The sequence below is a fragment of the Balearica regulorum genome, chromosome 8 (assembly GCF_011004875.1).
Source record: "Balearica regulorum gibbericeps isolate bBalReg1 chromosome 8, bBalReg1.pri, whole genome shotgun sequence".
NCBI lineage: Eukaryota > Metazoa > Chordata > Aves > Gruiformes > Gruidae > Balearica > Balearica regulorum.
In genome coordinates, this window is record NC_046191.1 from 28309257 (window position 1) to 28332225 (window position 22969).

Sequence of the window (22969 nt, forward strand, 5' to 3'; positions counted from 1 at the left end):
CCCTCTTCATCCACCCTCCACATTCCCTTGCAGGTGGAGAGTAGCCAAAGGCACAGGCAGGATGATTTTTGTCCCTTCTGCTGGGTGCATGATCTTAAAACCAGGCTACACTTCAGGAGGGAAAAACCCAGCTTGGCTTTCTGGTTCCCACCTGGAGAGACAAGGCCCACAGAGGGGAAAAGCCCTATTTATATTCCAGCAGGGCAAGTGGAGTTTGTAATCACATCCAACCCTCTGGCCTGCTGTGCTCACTTTTAATCCCCTTCTCTGCATGAGGCAGCACCACCACTCAGGTGGAAACTGTGTACAAGGTACTGGGGGCAGGTTCAAAAGAGGAAGCTGGGACTTGGCCCTGGGAATTCTCTGGGGCACTGTTCCCCCTCTCCGACATCACTTCAGACACACACTAAGCATGACAATGCTTCTCGCATTAGGAAAGAGACAGCAAAGAGAGAGCCAGGAGAGCCTGATCTCGGCTCAGCTAAAGTCCCAGGCTCAGGGCTGGAATGAACAAGGGTCCCAAAAATAAAGGGCATACAGAAACACCCCCAACACCCGAGACCAAAGCTGGAGACAGCCAAAAGACAGTAGTCCCACCCACGGATGGAGGAGCTCAGCTCCTGTTCAGTTCAGCACAGGGGCCCCTACACCTCCCAGAGAACCCCAGTACATCTGTCTGGGAACAACCCTCACCGCACCGGATCGCAGGGACACAAAACAGGCTGGTGTTCAGGACCACAACCACCACATCAAGGTGAAGGGCTCTGAATACAAAACGGGCTTGTTCACCCTGGACTGGTTTCGGGAGAGTTGGTGTCTTTTATCATTGGGCTAATAGCTGGGCTTTACACATGCTTCTTGCTTTTGGTTAAGAAAACACTGAAACAGCCCTTTCCTAGGGACTCCCGGCCATGGAGAGCTGTGAATGTCCTCCAGAACGCTATGAAGACGTGCAGGAACTCCACATGTACAGTCAAAAATAGGTTTACTGGAATGTCTTTAGTCACAGCTGTAAGCAGCAATACTGAAAACACTGAGCTTGTGCATTCCCATGGCAGGACCAGAAAGTCTTCTGGATTGTAAAACCTAATTATTTCCTTTTTTTCTCTTCCCCCCCCCCCCCCCTTTTTTTTTTTTGGAATAAGAGAGAAACAACACCCTTGCAGTTCTCCAGAGAAGGGTCAGTTCCCTGCAACATAATGGTATGTTTCTCTTCAGACATTTTCTCCTTTGCTCCGATGAAAGGACAGAGTCCCCTCTGCCTTCCGCAGCAGGCAGCGTGGAACTGCTCAAATGGTTATTATTATTAATATTACAACTCAAACATATATACAGATAAACTGTAGTGGCAAGTAGCCAGCTCCAAACCGGAGACCCAGAGTTCCACAAAACGGGCAGCTTGGGAACTGAATCTGTTATAAAAAGAGTCTGACAGCAGGAACAGGTATGCGATCAAAAAAAAAAAAAAAAAAGGTCATTTGGCAGTTCTTAAAACACTCCGTTAGAACTGGATACTTGCCGCCACCGCCTCCTCAGTCCTTGGAGAAAAACAACTTCAAAGCTATATACAGATATCTCACTTAAATTACACAGCAGTTTGGTTATCCCAGAGCCAGCTCCACGGAGGCTCCAGCTGCCCCATCAGGTATGGTACTTCAGGACTATGGGTACTGGAAAACACAAACAAACAAGCTCTTAGCCACACACCTTCGCAAGCAACACCCATCCCTGCCAGAGAGATCCCCCCCATTTCTGTAGTGACAAACACCAAGCAGCTGCAAGGGAAAGTGTGTTTCCAAGCTCAAGCTAATGCAATATGCTGCCCGCACACACACACTAGACAACATTTCCTGCCACCTTCATCTGCTTCCAGCTTCCCAAAATTAAACCAGATGGGATTTTCCATCAGTCTCTCTCTCTCCTAAAGGCTCCTACCCTGCTGCCAGCTGCCTCTCCCGCTGCAGGCTGTGTGTCAGCAGGACAACAGGCCGCGAGGGTTTTGCCAAAGTAACAAGAATCGTTACAGAGCTACCCCTGGTCACGGCTGGTGGGAGGAAAACCCTCTGGACCCAGAGGCATAGAAAAACTGTGCTGGGCTGCTTGGATCCCTGGAGCATGTCATTGCACAGCCAGAGGACTGAAATTAATTCTGCCTGGAGAAACACACTCTGGTCGTTATTACCTGTTTGGTACAAAAAGCAGTGACATGTCTGCTCTGGGGAGCTCCAGAGTGACCAAGCTGAGCAGGAAGGGCAGCAAGCAGGGGAAGGGACAGATAGCAAAGTCGTAACAGCTACCTGCTGAGAATTGAGCAGCCTGGCAGCTTTGGGGAGGAGCATTTGCTGGGAGAAGACCCATTGCAAAATGGTTGATATATGTAGAGACACCTTTCAAAGGCCTTGCTCCAGTCTGAAACTCTTCCATCGACTCCCACCAGCCTCAGCATTGGGCACTGCCAACCGTGGATCAGTACAGTGTTGGCTTTCTTTGGCCACAGTCAGTAGGACTTGCTTTGAGCCTCTTCTTCTGCAAGGCTTAAACGTGCACGCAGAGGAGCTCAGAGCGGTTACAGGCACCACTTACATCCGCTTAAGGCAGAATGGGGCCTGACAGGAGCGGCTCAAGTGCTCCCCTCCAGGGACAGCAGCACCATGGTGTCACCCATGCTGTGGAGTACGAGTATGTCAGTGCCAGACATGGCTAGGGTGACCTGGAGCTACTCACCGATGATCACGAGCAGGAGAATGACTGCCACCAGCGCTATGATTGCCTTCATCTGCAAGGGGAGCACAGAGGCACGTTACAGGGGGTGCTACATGTAGCTGCTTCTACCCAAAAGGAGGCCTTTGGCTTCCAGAATCTTTTCAGCTAGAAAGCAGAGCTTCTCCATCCCTCCCAGGGGAGAACAGGTAACCACCCCTCCACAAACCCACCCCTGCCTCTTCCAGCTCTTGCTCACCTTGCAGCCTCGCCACCACATCTGTCTCCGAAGCTGCTTGGCTCTGTTGCTAAAAGCTGTTGCATTGTCCGATAAACTTTCTATTGAAGGAAAGAAAAGAGGCGATTCAGCGGCACACACGCAGTGAAAGCATCCACTCATTCTATTACCTCCACTGAGTTTTTAGCAATAAACCCAGCATTAGGGGAAAAGACCCAACCACAGCGTGATTCACCAAAGCCACAGCAGATGCCAATGTGACGCCCTACGCTGGAGTACACACAGACCTGCCGAGTCCCACTGAGCCCCCTTTGTGCTGGCTGCCTTCTGAGGACAGGAATTCACTCTGCAAGCCAGCAGACAGCTGAGGTGCTCAGGGCGGTTGGGAGACAGGCCAGTCTACCTTAGCTTGAAGAACCAACTAGATCACAGCACCCAAACGCCTCCAAACTAATGTCTCTGCACAGAGTGGCAGAAGGCGAAGGTGGAAAGAGGAAAATGTCGGCAGAAAGTCAGATTTGCAGCCCAAGGCTGGGAAACTCCACTCTTCAGAAGGACAGAAATACAAGCCCAGGTCTGCCATCAAGTGCTTTCTGAACTGAAACCATGAAACCTGGCACAGCAAAGGGGAAGAGATTTGGGGAAAAGGCCAGTAGAGCTGCATTTAGCATCGCACCTGATTTATCCTGCAGATCATCCAGCCGCTCGCCTCTTTCAATCACCTTCGTGATGTTCTCCTGCATAACATCGATGACTTCGTCCACCTGGTTCTGGACGCTAAAGCAGAGCAAAGGCAGTGTGAGGAACAGAAGCAAGCACCACCTTCAGAGCCACCCAGGCTGGCACGATCCCAGAGCTCACTGACAAAAATCAAAGTGCGCAACAGTGAAGGGAGGTTGATGGGATGCCGAGAAAGCCAGAGGCACAGCATCACCTGGGGTGGGTTTCTGGCAATCCCAGGAAGGGCAAGGGGCTCAGAGAGAGCACTAGGGAGTCAGCGGAAGCGAGGCACCCACCATAACAGCTTTAACACATAAATACAGTAAGAAAAGGCATTAATTGCTGTCAGTGGGCACTTCTGCTGCAGAAGAGCTCAAATCAAAGGGAAAAAAAACCCCTAATATAAAAACCTGCACCTTATCTTTTCAGATTTCACAGAACCTCACACCGCACCTTTGCTAAATAACTTGGGGTGAAATCAAAGCAAGGTGCACTCCCCGCTCTGGGAACTGAGTTGCTAAATGAAATGCACTCTGCCAGGGGCATCAAGAGGACAGTAAAGAAATGGCTGATATGAACTAAACCAACTTATAATAATCCATCTGCTCATAGGTTACGCAACTCTGTGGGTAGTCGTTTCAGTGAACAGTAGCCTAAATCACACCCGCAGGGTTATTATAAATGCATTTATTCACTCCATAAAAAAGCCACATTGGTAAGAGAAAAAAAAATTCTCCTGGTGGAAAAATACTGCTACATTCTGGTTTGTATTTTGGAGCTAGTACACTTCAATTTTCCTGGAGATAGAAATAAGAAATTTCTTGGGGCCCTAGGGAGACAATACATTGTTGGAGACATACCGTTCCCAGAAAGTAAATGGCAACAGCAATGTCTCGGAGGCAACGCTACACACAGGGCAACAACACAGAAATAGCTCCAGGCCGCTCACTCCGCATAAGTCTTAGGTTTGACGACTTTTAGTTTGCATTGATTAAAAACATCTAAGCACTTTAAACATATCGAAATGCACCCAGCATTTGCTAAATATGCAGTATGAATAGGCCACTGCAGCAGCTCTCCACATTACCAGAAACACACACCTCCTATTAAGGGTGCACCACCAGTGTCCCCAAGGGGAAGAAGAATTGCCAGCACCTCATCTTTAGCACCTGCTTAGCACCCACACTATCCTGCTCCCCAAATTATCATCTTCAGACCCACACAAAACCCTCTCCTCCCCACTGCCATCTCACAGATGCAGAAGCTCAAAGATGTCATTAGGTAAAACAGGGTTTTTACATCACCACCCGACCCGCCAACTCCACCACTTAGGGAGCCATCATCCAGCACCTAAGCTCAGAGCACTTGGTGAGAGAGCACAGCATACCCTCCTCCACGGCCCGGGAAGCCGGGGCCAAGGGAAACCCAGAGCAGCTTTGCCCAGGGCCAGCCAATGCGGCATTGCAGAACCAGGAAGAGGGCCCTGTCCTAGCCCCAGTGCCTCTAATTAATTAGAGACGTAGGTTCACATTGACCTATTTCTCCTGTCTCCCTACCAGCTATGTGCCTCTCACCAAGCAGACGCTTGCGCTGACACACACACGAGGAGCAGCTGCAATGAACAGTGCTGGTCACGATGGAAAAACGCATGCCTTGCTCATGTTTACTAATCGGTCCAAAAACGGACAAGGAAAGACATTAAAAGAAAAGGCTTTTTTCTACCCAAAAAGCTCTTAGAAAGAGCTCCAGATCTTTGAACATGAAGGGGTTTCCCATCTTAGTATTTCAGGTCGGGCTCTGTAGCACCACTGCACTGTGGCTTTCAGACCTGGAACAGCCAGGCAGCCCCACTGAAGCCAATTTCTGACTCAACAGCCCTCATATGGCACATGCTGGACTCCAACAGCACACGTAAAGACTCGCTTTATTCAGGATACCACAAGAAAGGAACCTGCCTTCCCTGAGCTGCATCGCAGAGTCCGTGGGAGCAGCATCTCTCTGCACCCACCTACACCGTGCAGCGGCAGCTCCTGCCTTCCACATCGACAGCAGCCTCCTGCCAGGGGTTTCTCATGTGGAGGGGAAAGGCACAGATAATCCCCAAACGCCTCTCAGCTGGAACCTGCCCCATGTCCACGAGTCCATTCTGATCCGCTATTTGTTTTACAAGGGACAAGGCGAGCAGCAGAGCTGTTGCTGTTGGGAAAGGGCAGAAGGTTGCATCGAGAACGCAGGCAGATGCTGCCCGGGAAACACGCGGCAGTATCCTGTGGAACAAAGCGTCCACCCCACGCAGGACACACACAGCCCTGTGGCCCTTCCCTGGGGTAGCAGGTGAAGATGTGAGGAGGAGGCACGCTCCACGAGGGGGTTTCCTTACCTCAGCACAACAGAGAAGTCCCAGCTCTGAGCTGCCAGCAGCGCTGCTATAGCTTGGGGCGAGAGGAAAAGCAGAAACATCTGCTATCCCAAATGAGCCAACTTGGCAAAACCTGTAAGGCCTTAAACATCAATTTCACAGGCAGACAACTATATTTGCAGTACATAAACGTTTCTAAAGACATTTACTGGCTTCAAAATAAAGAGATTTCCTCCTACAACAGATCTGTAACCACGTTATCTTGGTACAACTAACAAGTGGGAGCACGCAAGGTTACAACACTTCCAGGAACGTGCAGCGCAATGTAACACCACCTGTATCCCCGCCAGTACAGGTCAGAGCCTGGAGACGTGCTACTGCAGTCCTGGGGCACCCCGAAACGTTTGAGGCAGAGCGGGCAGGTATGTAACTTCAAGCTGCTCTGCTGTGTACCAGCATTTGGGAGAGACCTATGGAGCACAGACCCCTACGGCCCAAGTCGCATCTCAGCATCGCGCCTCTTTTCACTTGAGCTGCTGGTGAAACGCAGTGTGCCTTCGCTACCTGCCCATAGCTTGGGCATGCCGATAGCCGTCCCCAAGAGAACAAAACATTTCACAGATGGAGAACAGAGGCAAAGAGAAATCAAGGCTTAAACTCTTGCAAATGTTGAGGTGTTTAACTCCCACAGAACACAGACACACTTGAGCACCGCAATACCTTTTGTTATCTGATGTAAGAGAGAACCCTGGAAAAAACCCACAAAAACAGGAAGGAAGAGACCAAACCAGGGAATGAAACTTTGATCTCCACACAGTGCCTTAACCAGACCTTAAGCCAGTCCTTGCTTTCTGCTCTCTCCCACCCATCGCTGCCGCAAGAGATGCCCCTCCAGGAAAGGGCTGAAAGATGTCCAGCCTATGCATCAGCCCTGCAGTTTCAGAGCAAATTCAACAATTCCCTGCTAGTTTGGCATGCTTCAGGTTGGAAACAAGTCGCATCAAGAAGAAAATATTTTCTTGTTTTATTTGGCAAGAGAGAATGAATCCTCTAATACGAAGCGTATTTCCTGTTAGGCACTATTGGCTTTTGACACATACATCTCATGTGCTTCACTCCTGCCAGATTTCCAAGAGAAATAAAGTAGAATAAATACCTGCCAGGAAAGGGAGCAAGACAAAAGCATAAAATATGTCTCCCACGACCCTTCTTCTTGCTAATTACTGCAAATATGATGCTTTTAACAAGGAGGGCAAGTACACACCGTCAAAGCAACAACAAGAGACCCAACCGCACTTAGCTTGGTTTAGACTCCTCTTTTCCTGTGCTTTGCTGGGTCCAGAGCGGGAAGAATAAGCCTTTCCATTTTGACTGCACTGGGTTAGCTACTCAAAAAACTCCTTGGGCTAGTCACGGCGTTGGGCTAACAAGAGCGCTGCATTCCTCAGACGCCGTAAACAGGCCGTGCACACACCATGGGATGCGCTGCTCAAGGCTGCTTCTTGTCTCAGAGCCGGCTGTTTACAGCCAACATGACACACTTCTATTTTCCACCCCAGTGATATTAATAGTGTGATGTATTTTGGTGCAAATTACACCCAAACACCCCTCATTGCGGCACTAACCAAGGGAAGAGGGAACAGGACGGAGAGCCAAGCCAGACAGATGGTGCAAAGGCAGGAGGCCAGCACAGCACAACGCTCCCTGAAGCACGGCTCTGCAGAGGGGCTGCCCAGCAGACAGCCCTGCTGGACTCAACAACGGGGTATCAGTCCCCTGGTTTTAAGTTTCTGCTTCATCCTGACTGTGAGGAGGGCAGCAGCCTATGCCACCCTGAAGTCTTTCAGTCCTTGAAAGGATTATACCCAACAATGATGCCTGACAAAATGGTCTTAGTATCACCTTCAAATGAAAGCCTGGACTGTGGATGGGGTCCAGTGCACATCCAGCCACTTGCAGTGAGCAGCCAGGCCTTGGGAAGCTGCTGTCAACTCTTGCCTCCAAACCGTTCCCCAAATCCTTCCCCTCCTTGGGACGTAATTTGAGGTTTGCAGCCAGAGCCACTGGGGCCAAGGATGCTGGCCACCCCCAGCAGCGCAATGGAGGAATCATAGGGACCAAGACCCAGCTGCTGGAGAACCACAGCAGCGTGCTCAGCCTCATCGCCAGCACAAGCAGGAACCCGAGTCCAGCAGCATGGTTGCCTGAAAGCACAAACAGCAGCGGTGAAGGAAGTCAAGGAGCGCAGAAGAGGGGGGAATTTTGGTAACGTTTTTGAAATGATAACCTGTGATGAGAGGCTCCTATTCTAAATAAAGGAAACCCAGGTGGAAGGTGAATGTCCCACCTTCGCCTGAAAGGACACTAAGAGTTCTCACTACACAGACTCAGGACTCCTCAGTAGGCCTGGAAGTGAAGGCAGATAAGAGAGATCAGCTACCTGTTCTTTGTAACTTCAGGAAAAAGGATAAGAGCCTGTTAAAAGCCACCTTTCAGCTCCAGCCCAGCCCACCCCAGGGAGGTCTCAGAGGGAGCCTAAGGGACCCATGTGGCTCACCAGAGGAGCTTCCACCCCAACCAAGCAGCTGTTGGGACAACAGAGCCTAAAGTTCCAGATGTATCAGGACAAAACACAGTACGGAGGGGACTGTTACGCTTCGTCCTGCTGCCATTGTTGGGTCTAACTCACCTCCTTCCCCTACGAGGTTTGCAGTGTTCCCCACCATCTCGTTCTGCAACTGAGCCAGCCTTGAGGGTCTCTGCTGCCAAACTCTCCACCCTGACCCAAGCGCCTTGGCTGCCAAGGACAGCTAGGAAAAGTTTCCAGTCTTACCCCTCACAGTCAATATGTTCCACACCTTTGCTCCCATAATGCCATCACTTTTTCCTCTACCCAATCCTCCATGCAGTTTCCTTTTACGCCTATCTTCACGCCTCGTTCCTCCAGCCCCGTGCAGCTGCAGTCTCTCTAGCTTTGCCCAGCTATGCCTCAGCTCTCCAAATGCTCAAACTCCTATTTAAAATGTCTTTTCCTTACAGTGTTTCAGCAGCAACCCAACCCTCCTCTTCCTCCTCTGTTGAAACCAGAGTGAACTGCATCATTATGAGACCAGGCATCGATCCATCCAGCACAAGGGCTGGTCTGATCAGAAACTTAATAATAAGCTCCATGACAAGAAATGACGACTGCACACTGTAAGTGCTTATTAAACAAAGCAATCAACATTGATGAGAGCAGAAAATAGATTAATAGATGATCCAGATACTTGACAGATGTAGCCACTTGCTACCCCAAGGGACATATTCCATACTATGTCTACTAGACAGGAAATCTCTGGCAATGGGTGAGCCTCAGGTGTGGTGGGCATTAGTGACATCACACTTATGAACCCATCAGCTCCTGGGTGAGTTTTTCTTTCATTTTTCTTCCCTTTCACAGCTGCCGTGCTATCCTCTACCTAAGCCCCCCCTCCCTTCTGCCCAGCCAAGACAGTGGCAAGAGAAGAGCTCCTGTTTTCCCCTGCATGCAGGGAAGGCAGAAAACACTCTGTAATGCCTTTCCAGCAGAGGAGGACGAAGGGGGAGATGTCACCCCCTGTCCACCTTTTTATGGGAGTGGGACCCCATTCATAGAACCAATTCTCATCCTTCTCATTCACCCCAGATCAGCCTGGCCCTGCCCTAGAAGAGCAGCTGTATCCACACTGGTTTACGGTAAGGACCAGCATACCTCTACCAACGGCATCCTCACACCCTGGAGGGAATAGAGACCCCCCTGAAAACTCAGGGTGCAGTGACCAACCCACTGCCTCTCGTGGAACTCAAGTGCACTTCGCCCCTCGAGGTAACGTGGCAAGCGGGCACACAAGCAAGCACTGCCTAATGCTGACGTTGGCAATGAGTCATCTCAGAGCTGCTCTGACTTCTTCCTGGCATGAAAAAATCTCTAATGAAGATCAATACTCAGGCTGCACGAAAGATGACCCAGTCTGATTAACGTCCCCGCACAGACCTCTGTTCTGGCTCCACAGAGGATGGCAAAGGAAACAGCACAATGCAAACCAGGGGTCTGGGAATATTCCCCCCCCCTTTCCACCAAGTACCACCATCGCATCCCTCACGGGCAAGGACAGGGCAAATTGGAGCCCAGAAGAAGCATCATGCAGGAAATGACTTGGTGGGAGAAGGATCCAGAGTGTTCACTCCTTCCTTCTTACCCTAATACAGTCAATAATGCTCCTCCAGCTGTAATGGTTTCCTGTTTGTCCAGCTGCTTTGACCCACTGAGTCACTGCTCATCTCCAGGTCACCTGTATCAGGTTTTCATCTGGAGAAGAAGAGGCCAGAGGACCAGCCGCTGCCCAAAAAACATGGTTCTGGTGTGTTCCTGACCACTTGCTTTCTTGAAACATTGAGGAGCAAGTTACAGGATGAAGGAAAAAAAGCAACGAAACAGTAAAAAAGGTGCTAGCAAAGGTTAAAATTCAGGGTTAATGCTCCAGAAAAAGGGCCTCGCAAAAAGCATGGAACAGGTCATCACCACATTACAGCAAGTACTTTAGAAACTCCACTAAGCTACTCTGACACAATCCTATCCCTTCACCTCTGCCAATGCACAATTTCTTGGTAGCTTTGAGATTGCCCTTAGCTGTGGACACGTAGGGTAGGAAATGTCAATTAGGAGAAAGAAAGCACAAGCCACATGCATTCACAACTACACAGAAATAGTTTGGTAAGACAGCAGTAGGAGCTTGCAGTACCAGAGTAAAATATTATCTGTGTAATACTGAGGAACAACTTACTGCCTGATCTTGTCATTCCTGGGTCCAAATCTTGGTCCAGAAGGCCCTCTCCTGCGGGCAGAAGAGAGAGCAATCAGAATTGAAGATACAAGAAAAAACATGTTTTTAAACCAGACTCAAAAGATACATAAGAGAGAATCAATGCCTTGCAGATAGAGGATTGTTCTCTTACCTCCCATGTCTTAGGATATGTGGGACACCCCACTTTTATAAAGGCCATACCTATTAAGTCTTAATTCATGCTCGATGCCAAGGCTCTGGGAGATCATCTGAAAGGAATCAAAGGGTTTGATTCCCAGGCCTCCACCCATGTGGCAGGGAGCAGCTTTTGGTATTCTACACCTCCAAATCTCAGAGATGTAGACAGTTAAGACGCAACCTTCCCTACAGCGGCCATTCAGAAACTCACAAGAAAAAGTCTTCCTCTTCATCTGAATCTTCCTCCAACAGGTTCCTCTACAAACACAGAGCAAAAACAAGCCACTTCGTCAATAAGCAACCGCCATTTCACACACACATTTCCAGCCCTTAGGACGCAATCAACAACCTCCGACCGCAGGTTACACGAGCCCTCCTTTGGGGAGCATCAACGATACTTTTTAGGTGCCTGGAGTTGTGCTGTTTCTCTCTGCTTGTGACCAAGGGCTGAGCTGGATGTCTCTGTGCTGCTGTTATCACCTCGGTGGTGTCTGCTAGCTCTGTACAGCACAGACCAACACACAGCTCTGCAGCTCTGACCTGGGACGACTCACACCTCTGCCACTGAGCCAAACTGGATTTGCATCAATCGCCAGTTCCCCGTGCAGGTTCAGATCCCAGTTGTAGGGATCAGTACAATTCCCTGCGACGCAGAAGCAACCTGCGTGTCAGCATGGCGAGCCCTGCCTTGGAAAGGGCAAGCTGCGGAAGGAAGGTCCCCTCTGCTCAGGGGGCAATCCCCAGCGCTGCACTCGGTCAACAGCAGTTGCTCAATAAATGTCAGCATCGCCTACAGCCACCGTGGGGTGTCCCATCCGTGTGGGCAGTCAGATTCACTCCCGATTTGGAAGATGTGGTTTCTCCAGCCACCTGATGGCAGCAGGCATAAGAAGAACGACTGCAAGGAAACACGCTGGGCTCCCCGCATGGCACATCCGGAGGGGTCAGCCCCTCCAAACCCCCAACTCAGGGAAAGGCTACAGCTGGGCTGGAAAGCACAGCAGTCTGGTGGCTCCTCTGCTTCACACCAAAGGGCTCCTCCTGGGATGATTTGCTGTTCCCCTACATCCCATCAGACGATCCAAAGGCTGATTTTTAAAAGCAACCCCACAATTCCACTTAAGCCTGAAAATTTCAGACAGAGACATTATATTAGAGTTCATTCATTTCTCATACCAGGGCAGCACAAATTTTCCAACTGAGCTGAGCGCTCCCAGTAACATTTACTTAGGGTCAAAAATCATCACGAGGGGGAACTAACACCCTAAACGTGTGGGCCAGGGAACACATCCGATGGTCCTTATGGTACCAACAGCCACTGCTTCCCCTGTGCCTAAATTCGGGCTCCCACCTGCAAGCGCAGTGCTCTTATTTTGAAGCTTACCTACATTTCCATCCTTGTCACATTTGCTCAATCAACTTAAGCAACCTGTGAGACCACGCAATAGTTTCAGCCGTCGCCTCCCTCAAGGGATGAGCGAAATGCTCTTGGCAACACAGGATCCTCATCTTGCTGACAGCTATCATGAGCTGGAGCAACATCCTAGACTACGATCTAAACTCAGTTTTAGCACAGTATGACCCCAGGACAAAAACATCAGGTTAAATCCACTTTGTCTAAAACAAGCAACTGCAGCACGTTGACCTGTATTTCAAAGCCTGGAACATCAGGGGACCTTGGCAACAGGAAAATTCAGCTGTAAAGCGTGGGTAACTTCGCACGAGTCCTTCGGCCAGCTACGCGGGGAGGAGAGCCGCGACGTGCTGAGGCCCAGCTCTGCGCAGAGGCAGGAGACTGGAGCGCACCGGGATCGTGCGGCCTAAAGGAACTGAAAGGCGTTCTCAGAAGAGCCGTATCTCCTAACGGGGCTTGTTTTAAAACACACCGATCAGGTTTGCTGCACGGACAGTCCCCTCGCTCACCAAACGTCTCTACCAACGGCGACACAGCCCCTGGGCCCCGCAGCCGACGGCCGCGGCAGCACCAGCCCCTTTGGCCAAGGCAGCTGGAACTGACCTTGGCTAACGGCACGGGGCGACTCCGGGGGCCTTGGGGGTGCCCAAGGCACCTTAACAAACACCCACCTGCCCGCCACGGGCGCCGACCCCGGGCACCCGTTACGGCCCCCGGCCCCGCCGGCACTCACCCGCTCGCTCTTCACCGAGCCCGTCACCTCGTCGTCGTTCAGGTGCCGTTTGAATTTCGGAGGCATGGTGTCTACCTGTGGGACAGGCGGCTTCGTGCCCGGGAGGAGAAACCTGGAGGGGAGGTGCGGGGAAGGGCCGGGTCACCTCACTGCCCGGCACCCGGACCGCCCGTCCCCCCGGCCAGCCCCGCCGGGGCCCGGGAGAACGGGGGCGAGCGCCGGGAGGGCGGTGGGGCCCCGCGGGCGGCCGGGGAGCCCCCGCGCCGGTGGGTCGGGAGGCGTGAGGGGAAAGACCCCGGGACGGAGCGATACAGCGGCCCCAGGAGAAGGGGGACGAGAGGGCAGCCGGTGCCCGGTACCCGCGCTTTCACCCGGCCCCGCCGCTTCTGGTCCAAGGCCGCCGCTGCCCCGGGGGCCGCTGGCGAGCGGAGCCAGTGCCTAGACAGAGACACCCCACCCCCGCGGGCGGTACAAGACCCCGCCGCCCCCCGCCCCAGCTCACCGGGCTCCGCTCCAGGACGGGCCGGCGGGAAATGGCCGGTACGGCGGCAGCGGCGGCGAGTCAGCTGTCCCATCGACCGGCTCGGCGCTCTGCCCGGAGCGCCGAGCTATCGATTCCGGGTGGGGCGGAGGCGGGGCCGAGGGCGGAGACGGGGCGGGGTCGGGGCTGGCCCGGGGAGGCGGGACGCGGGGCAGGGACCCGGCGGGAGCGGCCCGGGGTTAGGCGGGCGGGGAGAGGGGGGGTGGCCCCAGCCCGGGAACACGCTGGCTCGGGAGCCCGGGGGCTGGCGGCGGTCCCGGCGCGGCCCCGCGCGATGCCTCCCTGCCAGCAGCGGGGGGGGGGGCGGGAGGGGGTCCGGCCGCTTCGGCCCCCGGCATCGCCCCTGGCACACGGCCCCGGCAGCAGAGCCGTTGGCGGCGGCCGCAGGTTGCCGGAGCCCGGCCAGCGGCCTCGGGGAGGACGGGGCGGGGGGAGCGGCGGCTGCCGCTGGGCGAAAGCCGCCGCAGGCGTCTGGAAGGTTCCGGCTCGTCCCCCCCCGCCCCGCCGCCCCGACCCTCTCCCCGCCGCCCTCCCGCGCTATAAATGCGGGCGGCAGCGCCCGGCGTGCGGCGGAGCGGAGGCGCCGAGGGCACGGACGGGACGATGCTGGGGGCCTGGCTGCTGCTCTGGGGGGGCCTGGCCCTGGGCTGCCGGGGCGAGACGGCCTTTCTCCGGCGCGCCGATGACAGCACCGGGCGCTGCACCTACTCCTTCACGGTGGCCAGCCCCGTCGAGGCCGCCTGCCCCGATGCCGGTGGCGTGCCGGAGCTGCGGGCCGAGCTGGCCGCCTTCGCCGCCCGCCTGAGCCGGCTGGAGAGCCGGGAGCGGGGCGCGGGGGGCTCGGGGCCGCGGGGAGGCGAGGCGGGGGGGGCACGGGAGCCCCAGCAAGCAGCCTCGGCCGCTCGCCTGGAGGCCGCCTACAGCGAGCTGCTGCGGGCCAGGTCCCGGCTGGAGGAGGAGAAGGGGCGGCTGGAGCGGGAGAAAGAGGAGCTGGGGAGGCGGCTGGAGAGCAGCGCCCAGGAGATCGCCCAGCTGCGGGCCGCCCGCTGCCCCCCCGGCGGACAGGGGCCCAGCCGAGACGCCCTGCGTGCCCCCGGCAAAGGTAAGTGCCGGGGCCGGGACACCCCCCCCCCGGTGCATCCCCGCCGCTGCGTCTCTCCCCGGCACAGTCGGGTCCCTTTGCTGCCCGCCCCGGGGTGAACCTACCGCTGCCCCCCCCCCCCCCCGGGAGGTCGCAGCACAAACCCCCTCCCCGTCCCTAAATCAGGGCTGGCAGCTGGAGCCCTCCTCATCCCATCATCCGCCCCGCAGCAGAGGGGGGGACCCGGGGGGGGGGGGGGGGGGAATGAGGGTGCCCAACGGCGTCGATGGCTGCGGAGCGGCGTCCCCGTCAGCGGGTCACGGCACTGGGCTCCCGACCCAGGCGTTGGTGTTTCGGGGGGCACCGGTCCGGCGTGGAGCCCCCGCGAGGGCAGGCATGGTGGCGAGGGGGGCTGGCTCGACCCCTGCTCACGCTGCGCCTGGCCCCGCTGCAGCCCCGCGCTGGGACCCGCAGCCCCTCGCCTACCAGGAGCTGCAGTCGGAGAGGACGGAGGTTCCCGTGTCCCGGCTACTGGAGGAGACCGTGCTCAGCCGCCCGGGGAGCGAGGACTCGGGTACTGCCAGCCGGCCCCCACGCTCCGCTTGTCCCTCTGGAGGGGCTCACCGGGCGCTGCCAAGCAATAACCCCTTTCTTTCCCCTCCTCTCCCCGAGCAGGCTGCGGCGAGCTGGTGTGGGTGGGGGAGCCCGTCGTCTTCGGCCGGGCAGAGTCCATCACCGGCAAATACGGCGTGTGGATGAAGGACCCGGAACCCGTGCCCCCCTTCACGCCGGAGACCACCTGGCGTGTGGACGCGGTGGGCACGGAGGTACGCCAGCTCTTCCAGTACGAGGCGGCCGAGCAGCTGGCCCGGGGCTACCCCACCAAGGTGCACATCCTGCCGCGGCCCCTGGAGAGCACGGGGGCCGTTGTCTACCGCGGCGGGCTCTTCTTCCAGCCCCGCCGCTCCCGCGCCGTGGCCCGCTATGACCTGCGGGGAGAGACCGTCACGGCCGAGAGGGAGATCCCCGGCGCTGGTTACCACGGGCAGTACCCCTACTCCTGGGGGGGCTACACTGACATCGACCTGGCGGTGGATGAGACGGGGCTCTGGGTGATCTACAGCACCGAGAAGGCCAGGGGGGCCATTGTCCTCTCCAAGCTGGACCCCGAGACGCTGGAGATCCGGCGGACCTGGGAGACCAACATCCGCAAGCGAGGGGTGGCCAACTCCTTTGTCATCTGCGGCACCCTCTACACCGTCAGCAGCTACTCGGCACCCAACGCCACCATCAACTTTGCCTACGACACGGCCACCAGCACCAGCCGGGCCCTCAGCATCCCCTTCGAGAACCGCTTCCGCTACCTCAGCATGGTGGACTACAACCCTGCCGAGCGGCAGCTCTTCGCCTGGGACAGCTTCAACATGGTCACCTACCCCGTCCGCCTCTCCCGGGCGTGAGCCGGGGCCGGGGATGTGACGGCTCAGCCCCCGCGACCCCCGCGCGCTCCTCGGCACCCCGCTTCGCTCCCCTGCTCCCCCCAGCGCAGCCGGGAGCACCGGCTCAGACAGCCCTGGGCAATGGTGGGGGCCACATGCCTACCAGCCGTGACACAATGGGGCCCCCAATGTTCCCGCCAGCACCTCTGGCAACATCCCATCGTGTTTGAGTGCGGGGGGGGGGAACTAAGGGCTTTTCTAGAGCCTGGCTGAGCCGGTGAAACACCTCTTTGTGGCCTCGGTGGGTTTTGGATGGGCCACTGCGGTCCCCAGCCCTGAGCTGCTCCAGCACCCTCCTGGAGCACACCCAGCCTGGACACCCTGAATTTGGAGCGGGGGGAGAGCTGAGGTGCAGTGAAGGCTGGGCAGGGCAGGTGGCAGAGATAGGGAGAGGCTGCCCTAGAGGGTCCCACCTGAAAATTAATGCTTTCCCTGGTTGCAAGCAGCAATCCCCTCCGCAGGGCTGGGCTTCATGTTTCCAGGCTCCAGCCTCGCCAAGGAGAGCAGCGTTCGCCCACCACCAGCAGCCCCGCAGAGCCAGGCGCCCCTGCTGAGAGCCTGCAAGCCCCGCTGCATCCCACACTGCCGGTGTCTGGGGGTGTCCCAGAGCTCAGTCACCTCCAAAAATCATCTGGCAGGATCAAGAGCAGTGGGGAATATAGACGCTTGTTGCACCAGTCTTGTTTTATTGGGGAAAATAAAGCAGCCAAGCGAGCAGTGGTGAGGAGTGCTGGCAGAGCATCCTGCAGTCGAAGGGCCCCATGGTGTGCCCAGCCCCTCTCAGCCACGTGCTTCGGCTTTGCAGCCATACCCGGCCACCGACACAGCATGGCAGCTCCCCATGCCGGTCCAAACCATGCCATTTTAACTATTTATTGTAGAAAGGCTGTAGGAGGCTTTTTTCCCCCCTGCCCCAATGTTTGGGGCAGACGGGGCAGCAGCATCCCCCGGGGGATGTGCAGGGTCCCAGCCCAATAAACATCACCCACCGCCACTGCCTTGCACCTTGTCTTTCTGAGCCCGGGTTTTCCTGGGGTTTGGTGGGCTGGAGCCTGGAGGGGGTGGGAAGTGCTGGTGCCCCCCTCGATGCACTGATGGGCTGAAGGTGCTCTGGGGCAGGGGGGCAGCAGTTGTAATGCTTTGGCAGGAAAATAACACATGTGGTAGGTGGCTGCTGGCAGGGCTGACCCCAGGAGCACCGTTATTTAGCGTGATGCGGGGCTGCAACATGCCCACACCATTGACTCAGAATAAAAGTTAAAGCTTTAGGGCTGAACCCTGGAGATTTACCAAATGGGAAAGATTAATGAGCTCCAGGCATCAGGACTGCAGGTTGGGCTGGCTGGTGCCAGGAGGCAGCATGGAGCTGGAGGGGTGGGGGGGACAGAGGCAGCCCCCACTTTGCTGCTGCAGCACCAGAGACGCCAGGAGGCCACTGGGATGGGCCCTGGCTCAGAACTGACCATGTTCTAGAAGGGCAGGAGACAAGGGGGTGCCGGGCAGGGAAGGCAGCGCATGCCGGCTGCAGAAAAGCACTGTGCTCCTCCTCCATGGTGAGAGCTGCCCTGGTGAGTCCAGTGGGGGAAACCAGGGAAGGGCCCTCCCAGACCACCGGGATGGGCTGGGGAGGGCGTGGGATGGGACCAGCCTGGGGCTGCAGGGTGGGCAGCAAGTGGGACCCCAGCACATCAAGGCAGGAGGCTGAAAGACCCTTTCTCGCTCCCCGGCAGGCCTGGCGCAGGGCTGGGATGTGCACCGTGAGCCAGCACGAGCGAAGGCGTCTCTCCAGCCAGTAATGGGCCTGCACAGCTGCCATGGTGCGGCCCAGCAGCCCCGCGGTGCCCTGCAACAAGCCCTCACCACCCTGCCGGTCCCCCGCGTCTGCCCTGTTTGCTCCAGCCTGGTCGAGGTGGATCGACAACGCATCCCGAGCCACGCCATCTTCTCCGGGGCTGGGGGCCCTGTGCCACACCAGCAGCCAGGGCCCCCCCCATGGCTCCTCGCCGACCCAGTCCTGTGTCAACTACATGCTGCAGCAGGTGAGGTGCTGCACCCTGGTCCTCAGGGAGCGCAGGGCACCGCCAGCCGTGCCCCGGGGTGATGCCTTCCCCACCCTCGTGATGGGGGATGGCAGCAACCTCGCCATCGACCGCAGCCCCGCGTCCGCCATCTTGGCCAGCTGGATGCTGTATGAGGAAGAGGCAGCAGGTCTGCACTGAGCAGGGTCCCACCTGGTCCCACCATGGGGAGTGGGTGACCCACCTGTGACTGACCACAGCTGCTGGCAATAAATTTGTGGTGCATTACAGGTCTCCCGGTCTCAGAAAACATGGGTGCACAGCCCTGCCCCAGGGAGCAGCTTCATCCCCACAGCGTCCCTCTGTCCTGCTGCAAAAACCCACCCAGGACAGGCGGTTGTCTGGGCCCTGGTGCAGAGAAACAAGGCGAAAGCCAGGGCAAGAGGGAGGACTATAAAGCTGGGGGTGAAGGCAGCTACAGGGGTCACCCAGGAGCAGGCAGGGGCTGTCATGCACCCACTGGGGCCAGGAAGAGGCAGGCAGGAGGCAGCCCCTGCCTGCACAGCGCTGACCCGACTCAGCCAGGGGCAGCCCAGCAAGAAGCCACCCGCACAGAAAATCTGCCACCAAGGACGGGAGAATGGCATTTCTGTCCCAAAACAGGAGGGGAGGCCGGGCAGGAGCCCTCCTTCGCCCCACAGCTCCATGGAGCATGAAAAGGAGGGCTTGTTGTGAGGTCCCCAGGGAGCAGCAGCACCAAAGGCTTCTCAGTTGAGCGGCTTCTCAGACAGCCCCAGCCATTCCCACCAGCACCGGGGTCTGTTCAGGCTGGGAAGCCCATCACTTAATTGAGTAAAAAAAAAAACCCCAAAACCAACCAAACAAACAAAAAAAAACCAACCCCAAAGACAAGCCACTGTACACAGGATTTCCAGAAAGCTGGGCTGGAGCTGAACAGCGCTGAATACACAGCCTTACTTAACAGGCTTTGCAAAACAAGCAGAGTCCCTCCCCTCCGCGTCCCAGCCAGAAGCCAGCCTGAGCCCAGGGGGCTGCTGGATCTGGCCCCGGTCACATTAACCCCCTTCTGCTCTTGCTCCTGAGAAAAGTTACCGTCTTTTCGCAAACTGAACATTATGAAGAAAAACAACCCCTGAATTCTCCCAACAAAATAGTTCCCTAATTTATGGGAGGTTCAGCACAATTATTTGTGATGACCAGAGTCCTAGAGAAGAGATTACACACCAAATCCTGCTCCAATTAAAAAGGCAACATCTATTCCAGCGTAAATGGCCAGGAGCAAGTTATCTGGTTAAATGTCATAAAAATATTCAATGAACTGGGGTCAGCAACTGAAAGCTCAAACTGGCCTCAAAGGCAGCCAGGGTGGTGGGGGGCTGTTTTGGGGAAGCACACATCAAAACAGGGTTATTTGGGTGCACTAAATGCTCAAGCATTTGCTTTTAATTAAGTTTCTGTAGAAATATTATCCTTGTTCTGCTCAGTGCAAGAAACAGCCAAAAGCCTGGTGTATTCCCACTGCTGACTGTGGGACATCCGTCTGACTTTTCTAGTGGCTTTGTTGGAGAATTTAAGATTAATCCTTCCAGTAGCATTTCCTTAAACCCAGAACAGTCCAGCGAATGATTTCCCAGTTTCATGGGGTCCTTCGAAGATGAACCAGAAGACAGCCTCAAACCAGGGAAACATCAGCAGAACTCTGTTACCACCGAAACCATCATTTACAGCACATTTTTAGTTCAAACCACTCGCTTCCCCTGCCTTCATCCTCCTTTCCCCAAGCCTTCGCTGTAGCTACGCTTGTACAGCCCCTGTAAAAAAAAAAAAAAAGGCGATGTACCTGTGGTGTTACCTAGTCAGTTACTTCTGCCCACAGCTCCCCCTCGGTGGATTAGAGCACCTTTATTTATTTACTCCACATGGCTGCAGTTTCTGGAGCTTGATGGAAGCCATGTCCTGCGAGAGCTTTGCTGGAGAATGAGATCAAACCAGAAATAAGCCATTTGAAACCATTTTGCATTAGAAGTCTGGCTGTAATACACCACTCTTCGCTTGGCACGCGATGTTCAGGCGCTCTCCTTGCATCCTCCAGCTCTTTGCTAATCATGAGATTACCCGGATACTTTATTTAGAGAATACTTTATTAGTTTCTGTAATCAAACCCATGTAAATAAGACCGTACATATTTAATACAGTGCGTTACCCCTGTACAAATGGAAAAAAAATTAAGTTTAACATTTCTAGACCAATATGGCTGTTAATTTCTGTACAATGCCAACTCACACTACAAGTGGGATACTTTTTTCCAAAGTTGACATCACAGCTAAAGTTTCCAAAAATTCAAATTATATATATATTTATATAAAAAGATAACCAATAGCGATTCACTAGGCATCAATAGCAGCAACAGCCTTTCCAGCTTCTGCAGTCATTTGAACAAAATTATACACATTAGACTTTTCAACTCACTCTTCCTTCCAAAAAAACGTAAAAAAAAAAATAATCCCAGAAAAAAACAGCAAATTCTGCTACTGATGTGGTACCTGGTGCTTTTTATTAGCTTTTTCAATCATTGTCTGGAAAAAACCCCTCTAGAATAACATTATTAAAAACAGCTCCAGTATAGCACAGTCACTACTACATATCATAAGCAGGTACAGGATATCTTACATTCACAGAAGTATCATACAGTACTGTCCTACAGCTATAATACTAGAGGATACAATTAAAAAGGCATTTATAATTTGACTTGATTCTACTTTCCAGCACACTGTGGGCAAGGAGGTGGTGCGACACAGCTCTGATATAAAGAACGCACCTTTTCGCTAAAACTCTCTTTAATCCGATAAGGTTTCTTTCATTCTCGTGGCACAGTTCTAAGTGCTCGTTGCTGGATACAGACATAAGCTGGAAACCGTTTAAAGATCACTCGCATCATATAAAGATAGCTGGACAGAGGTGAACAGAACAAATTTGACTATTGATGCAATGAACCTTTCAATTCCAGAGGTGAACGACTGAGGGGGGAACGGGTGTAAAGAACACAGGTGGCCAAGGAGCGTTTTCATATGGTGATCTACATACAGTATATTGTCATCCAAGAAGCAGCAGCCAGCAAAGCACTGCCTTCAGAGGGAAATTCAACATCATCAGCATTACTCTGTGTGTGAGGTTGGGTTAGATGTCGCGTGGCAAAAGCAATTTTGCCAGCTATATGAATCCCTCTGTTTATTACAAGATAGAAGCTCAAGTCACTAAAAATTAACACACGTTACTTTGGCCCAGCACCATCTTCAGATCTGCATGTTCTCATACTTGTGGGTTTATAAAAAGATAAATAGCAGCTGAAGATCAGAGCCCAAAGAAAACAAGAGTATTCACCTTGTCAGCTAGGAACATGCCTTCCCAACCACCTTCTTCCCCGCCGTTGCTATTTCTCAATTTTTTTTTTTCCCCTCCACTTTGGGAAACATACAGGTGTGTAAGCCAAAACACACGCACACGTGTAGAACGTGCACACGTCAAAAGCAGCCTTCATGCTGTTAGAGAAGGTACGAGCCCAAAGAGCCTAGAAGCTCAGTTGGATACGCAGCAGTTTGCATCCGTAACTGCTGATAGCTCCTATGCCCCTTTACGCCGTTCAGAGCCCTGCTGGGAGAGAAGACTGTTGTCCATCCTTTGGGCTACAAATTCCCGCTGCTGTCATCTCACCCGCCCTCCCCTCTTCCCCCACCTCCACAGAAACACAGCCTCTAAGATTTTGTTTCTTCGGTTTTGATTGCCTGAGGTTTGATTGGTCCAGTTCTAACGGGTTTCGTTGCCGCAGCGGGCGCGGGGGTAGGCTTTTCCTCGGTTTTGTCCTGGCAGACTCCTGAAGAGTCAGCAATTGCCTCGGTGGGTTTGCTCCCGTTCTCTTCCACTTTCTGCGTTTTGCCTCCTATGGGTTTGCTCTGCTGCTGCTGCTCAGAAAAGAATCTCTGGGTGGACTGAAGTACCTCTGCTCTCTGCTTTGCCTTAAGAAAGGGAGAAAATATGTTTACTGAAGAGAGGGCATTGGAATAAGAGTGATTTCACACAAAGTATTTCCTAAGTGAAAGAGGAAGGACTGACCGTGGTGGCCAGACTTTCCTAGAAAGGCAATGTCCATCCAGTTGCTTCCCAGATGTCACCACATCTGGGCTTGGCTCCTCAGTAGTACCTTAACATCATGCTTAGGCTTCCTTTGCTCTTCCTAACTCTCACCCCAGAAAAGAAGATCAAGGACAACAGTTTGAAGCATTATTATCTAACATCTTTTCATGCTGCTACTATTGCGGAGCTTAAAAAGTACGAACACTGCCTACAGCGGGCTCAAACTGAAGCTTCACACCTCACTGAAAGTCAGACATGACCAGAAGGCACACGTGTCTCCACGCTGCTGTGCCCTGATGCTATTGTTGGCACTGACTGTCATTTCTCCTGCCACGTGGTCTGGATTTCTTGAGCGCAGGGCCTGTATCACAGCAGCAGAATCTAGTCTGAGCACCCACATTTTTTCCGCCCCTGTTGTCCTGGACACAGACTTCAGAGTCTGCAATGGGGATGCAAGTGAACCAGGTTGAAGGTTGTGTCATACATAAGCTGAAGCCCTATCTCTCAAAGTGGG

At 54.3% G+C, this 22969-nt stretch overlaps 3 protein-coding genes across 21 annotated transcripts in view; 1 reads left to right on the plus strand and 2 right to left on the minus strand.

The window, feature by feature from the left end:
* Positions 1-1119: 1119 nt before the first annotated feature.
* Positions 1120-13780, minus strand: VAMP4 (vesicle associated membrane protein 4). 2 transcript variants are annotated; one of them, XM_075760271.1, is made up of 8 exons: positions 13667-13780; positions 13165-13276; positions 11229-11275; positions 10820-10870; positions 3615-3715; positions 2960-3039; positions 2725-2776; positions 1120-1670 (listed from the first exon to the last, which is right to left on the minus strand). In XM_075760271.1, exons 2-8 carry the CDS (start codon positions 13228-13230, stop codon positions 1642-1644), a joined length of 426 nt encoding a protein of 141 aa, XP_075616386.1. In that variant the 5' UTR covers positions 13231-13276; positions 13667-13780; the 3' UTR covers positions 1120-1641. The 2 variants fall into 2 exon arrangements, with proteins under 2 accessions (XP_075616386.1, XP_075616387.1); XM_075760272.1 differs by lacking the exons at positions 11229-11275; positions 13165-13276; positions 13667-13780 and adding an exon at positions 11042-11207.
* Positions 13781-13907: 127 nt separating this feature from the next.
* MYOC (myocilin) lies at positions 13908-17277 on the plus strand. Its single transcript, XM_075760274.1, has 3 exons — positions 13908-14807; positions 15241-15360; positions 15462-17277. Exons 1-3 carry the CDS (start codon positions 14249-14251, stop codon positions 16244-16246), a joined length of 1464 nt encoding a protein of 487 aa, XP_075616389.1. The 5' UTR covers positions 13908-14248; the 3' UTR covers positions 16247-17277.
* Positions 17278-20447: 3170 nt separating this feature from the next.
* PRRC2C (proline rich coiled-coil 2C) overlaps positions 20448-22969 on the minus strand; it is a 77210-nt gene continuing 74688 nt past the window's right edge. For all 18 annotated transcript variants that reach the window (XM_075760276.1, XM_075760292.1, XM_075760293.1 and 15 more), the window contains one exon: positions 20448-22337. In XM_075760276.1, coding sequence (XP_075616391.1) covers positions 22077-22337 — 261 coding nt within the window. In that variant the 3' untranslated portion in view covers positions 20448-22076. The remainder of the gene's footprint in view (positions 22338-22969) is intronic.

What these genes read in the sequence shown, in the direction of transcription:
- VAMP4 (XM_075760271.1), bottom strand. Translation starts at nt 13,230, where the DNA reads ATGCCTCCGAAATTCAAACGGCACCTGAACGACGACGAGGTGACGGGC. An exon ending in TGATCTGCAGGATAAATCAG is followed by an intron (nt 3,040 to 3,614) that starts GTGCGATGCTAA and finishes TTCCTTCAATAG; the next exon opens with AAAGTTTATCGGACAATGCA. An exon ending in TCTCCTGCTCGTGATCATCG is followed by an intron (nt 1,671 to 2,724) that starts GTGAGTAGCTCC and finishes TGTGTTTTCCAG; the next exon opens with TACCCATAGTCCTGAAGTAC.
- MYOC (XM_075760274.1), top strand. Translation starts at nt 14,249, where the DNA reads ATGCGGGCGGCAGCGCCCGGCGTGCGGCGGAGCGGAGGCGCCGAGGGC. An exon ending in CCTGCGTGCCCCCGGCAAAG is followed by an intron (nt 14,808 to 15,240) that starts GTAAGTGCCGGG and finishes GCCCCGCTGCAG; the next exon opens with CCCCGCGCTGGGACCCGCAG. An exon ending in CCCGGGGAGCGAGGACTCGG is followed by an intron (nt 15,361 to 15,461) that starts GTACTGCCAGCC and finishes CTCCCCGAGCAG; the next exon opens with GCTGCGGCGAGCTGGTGTGG.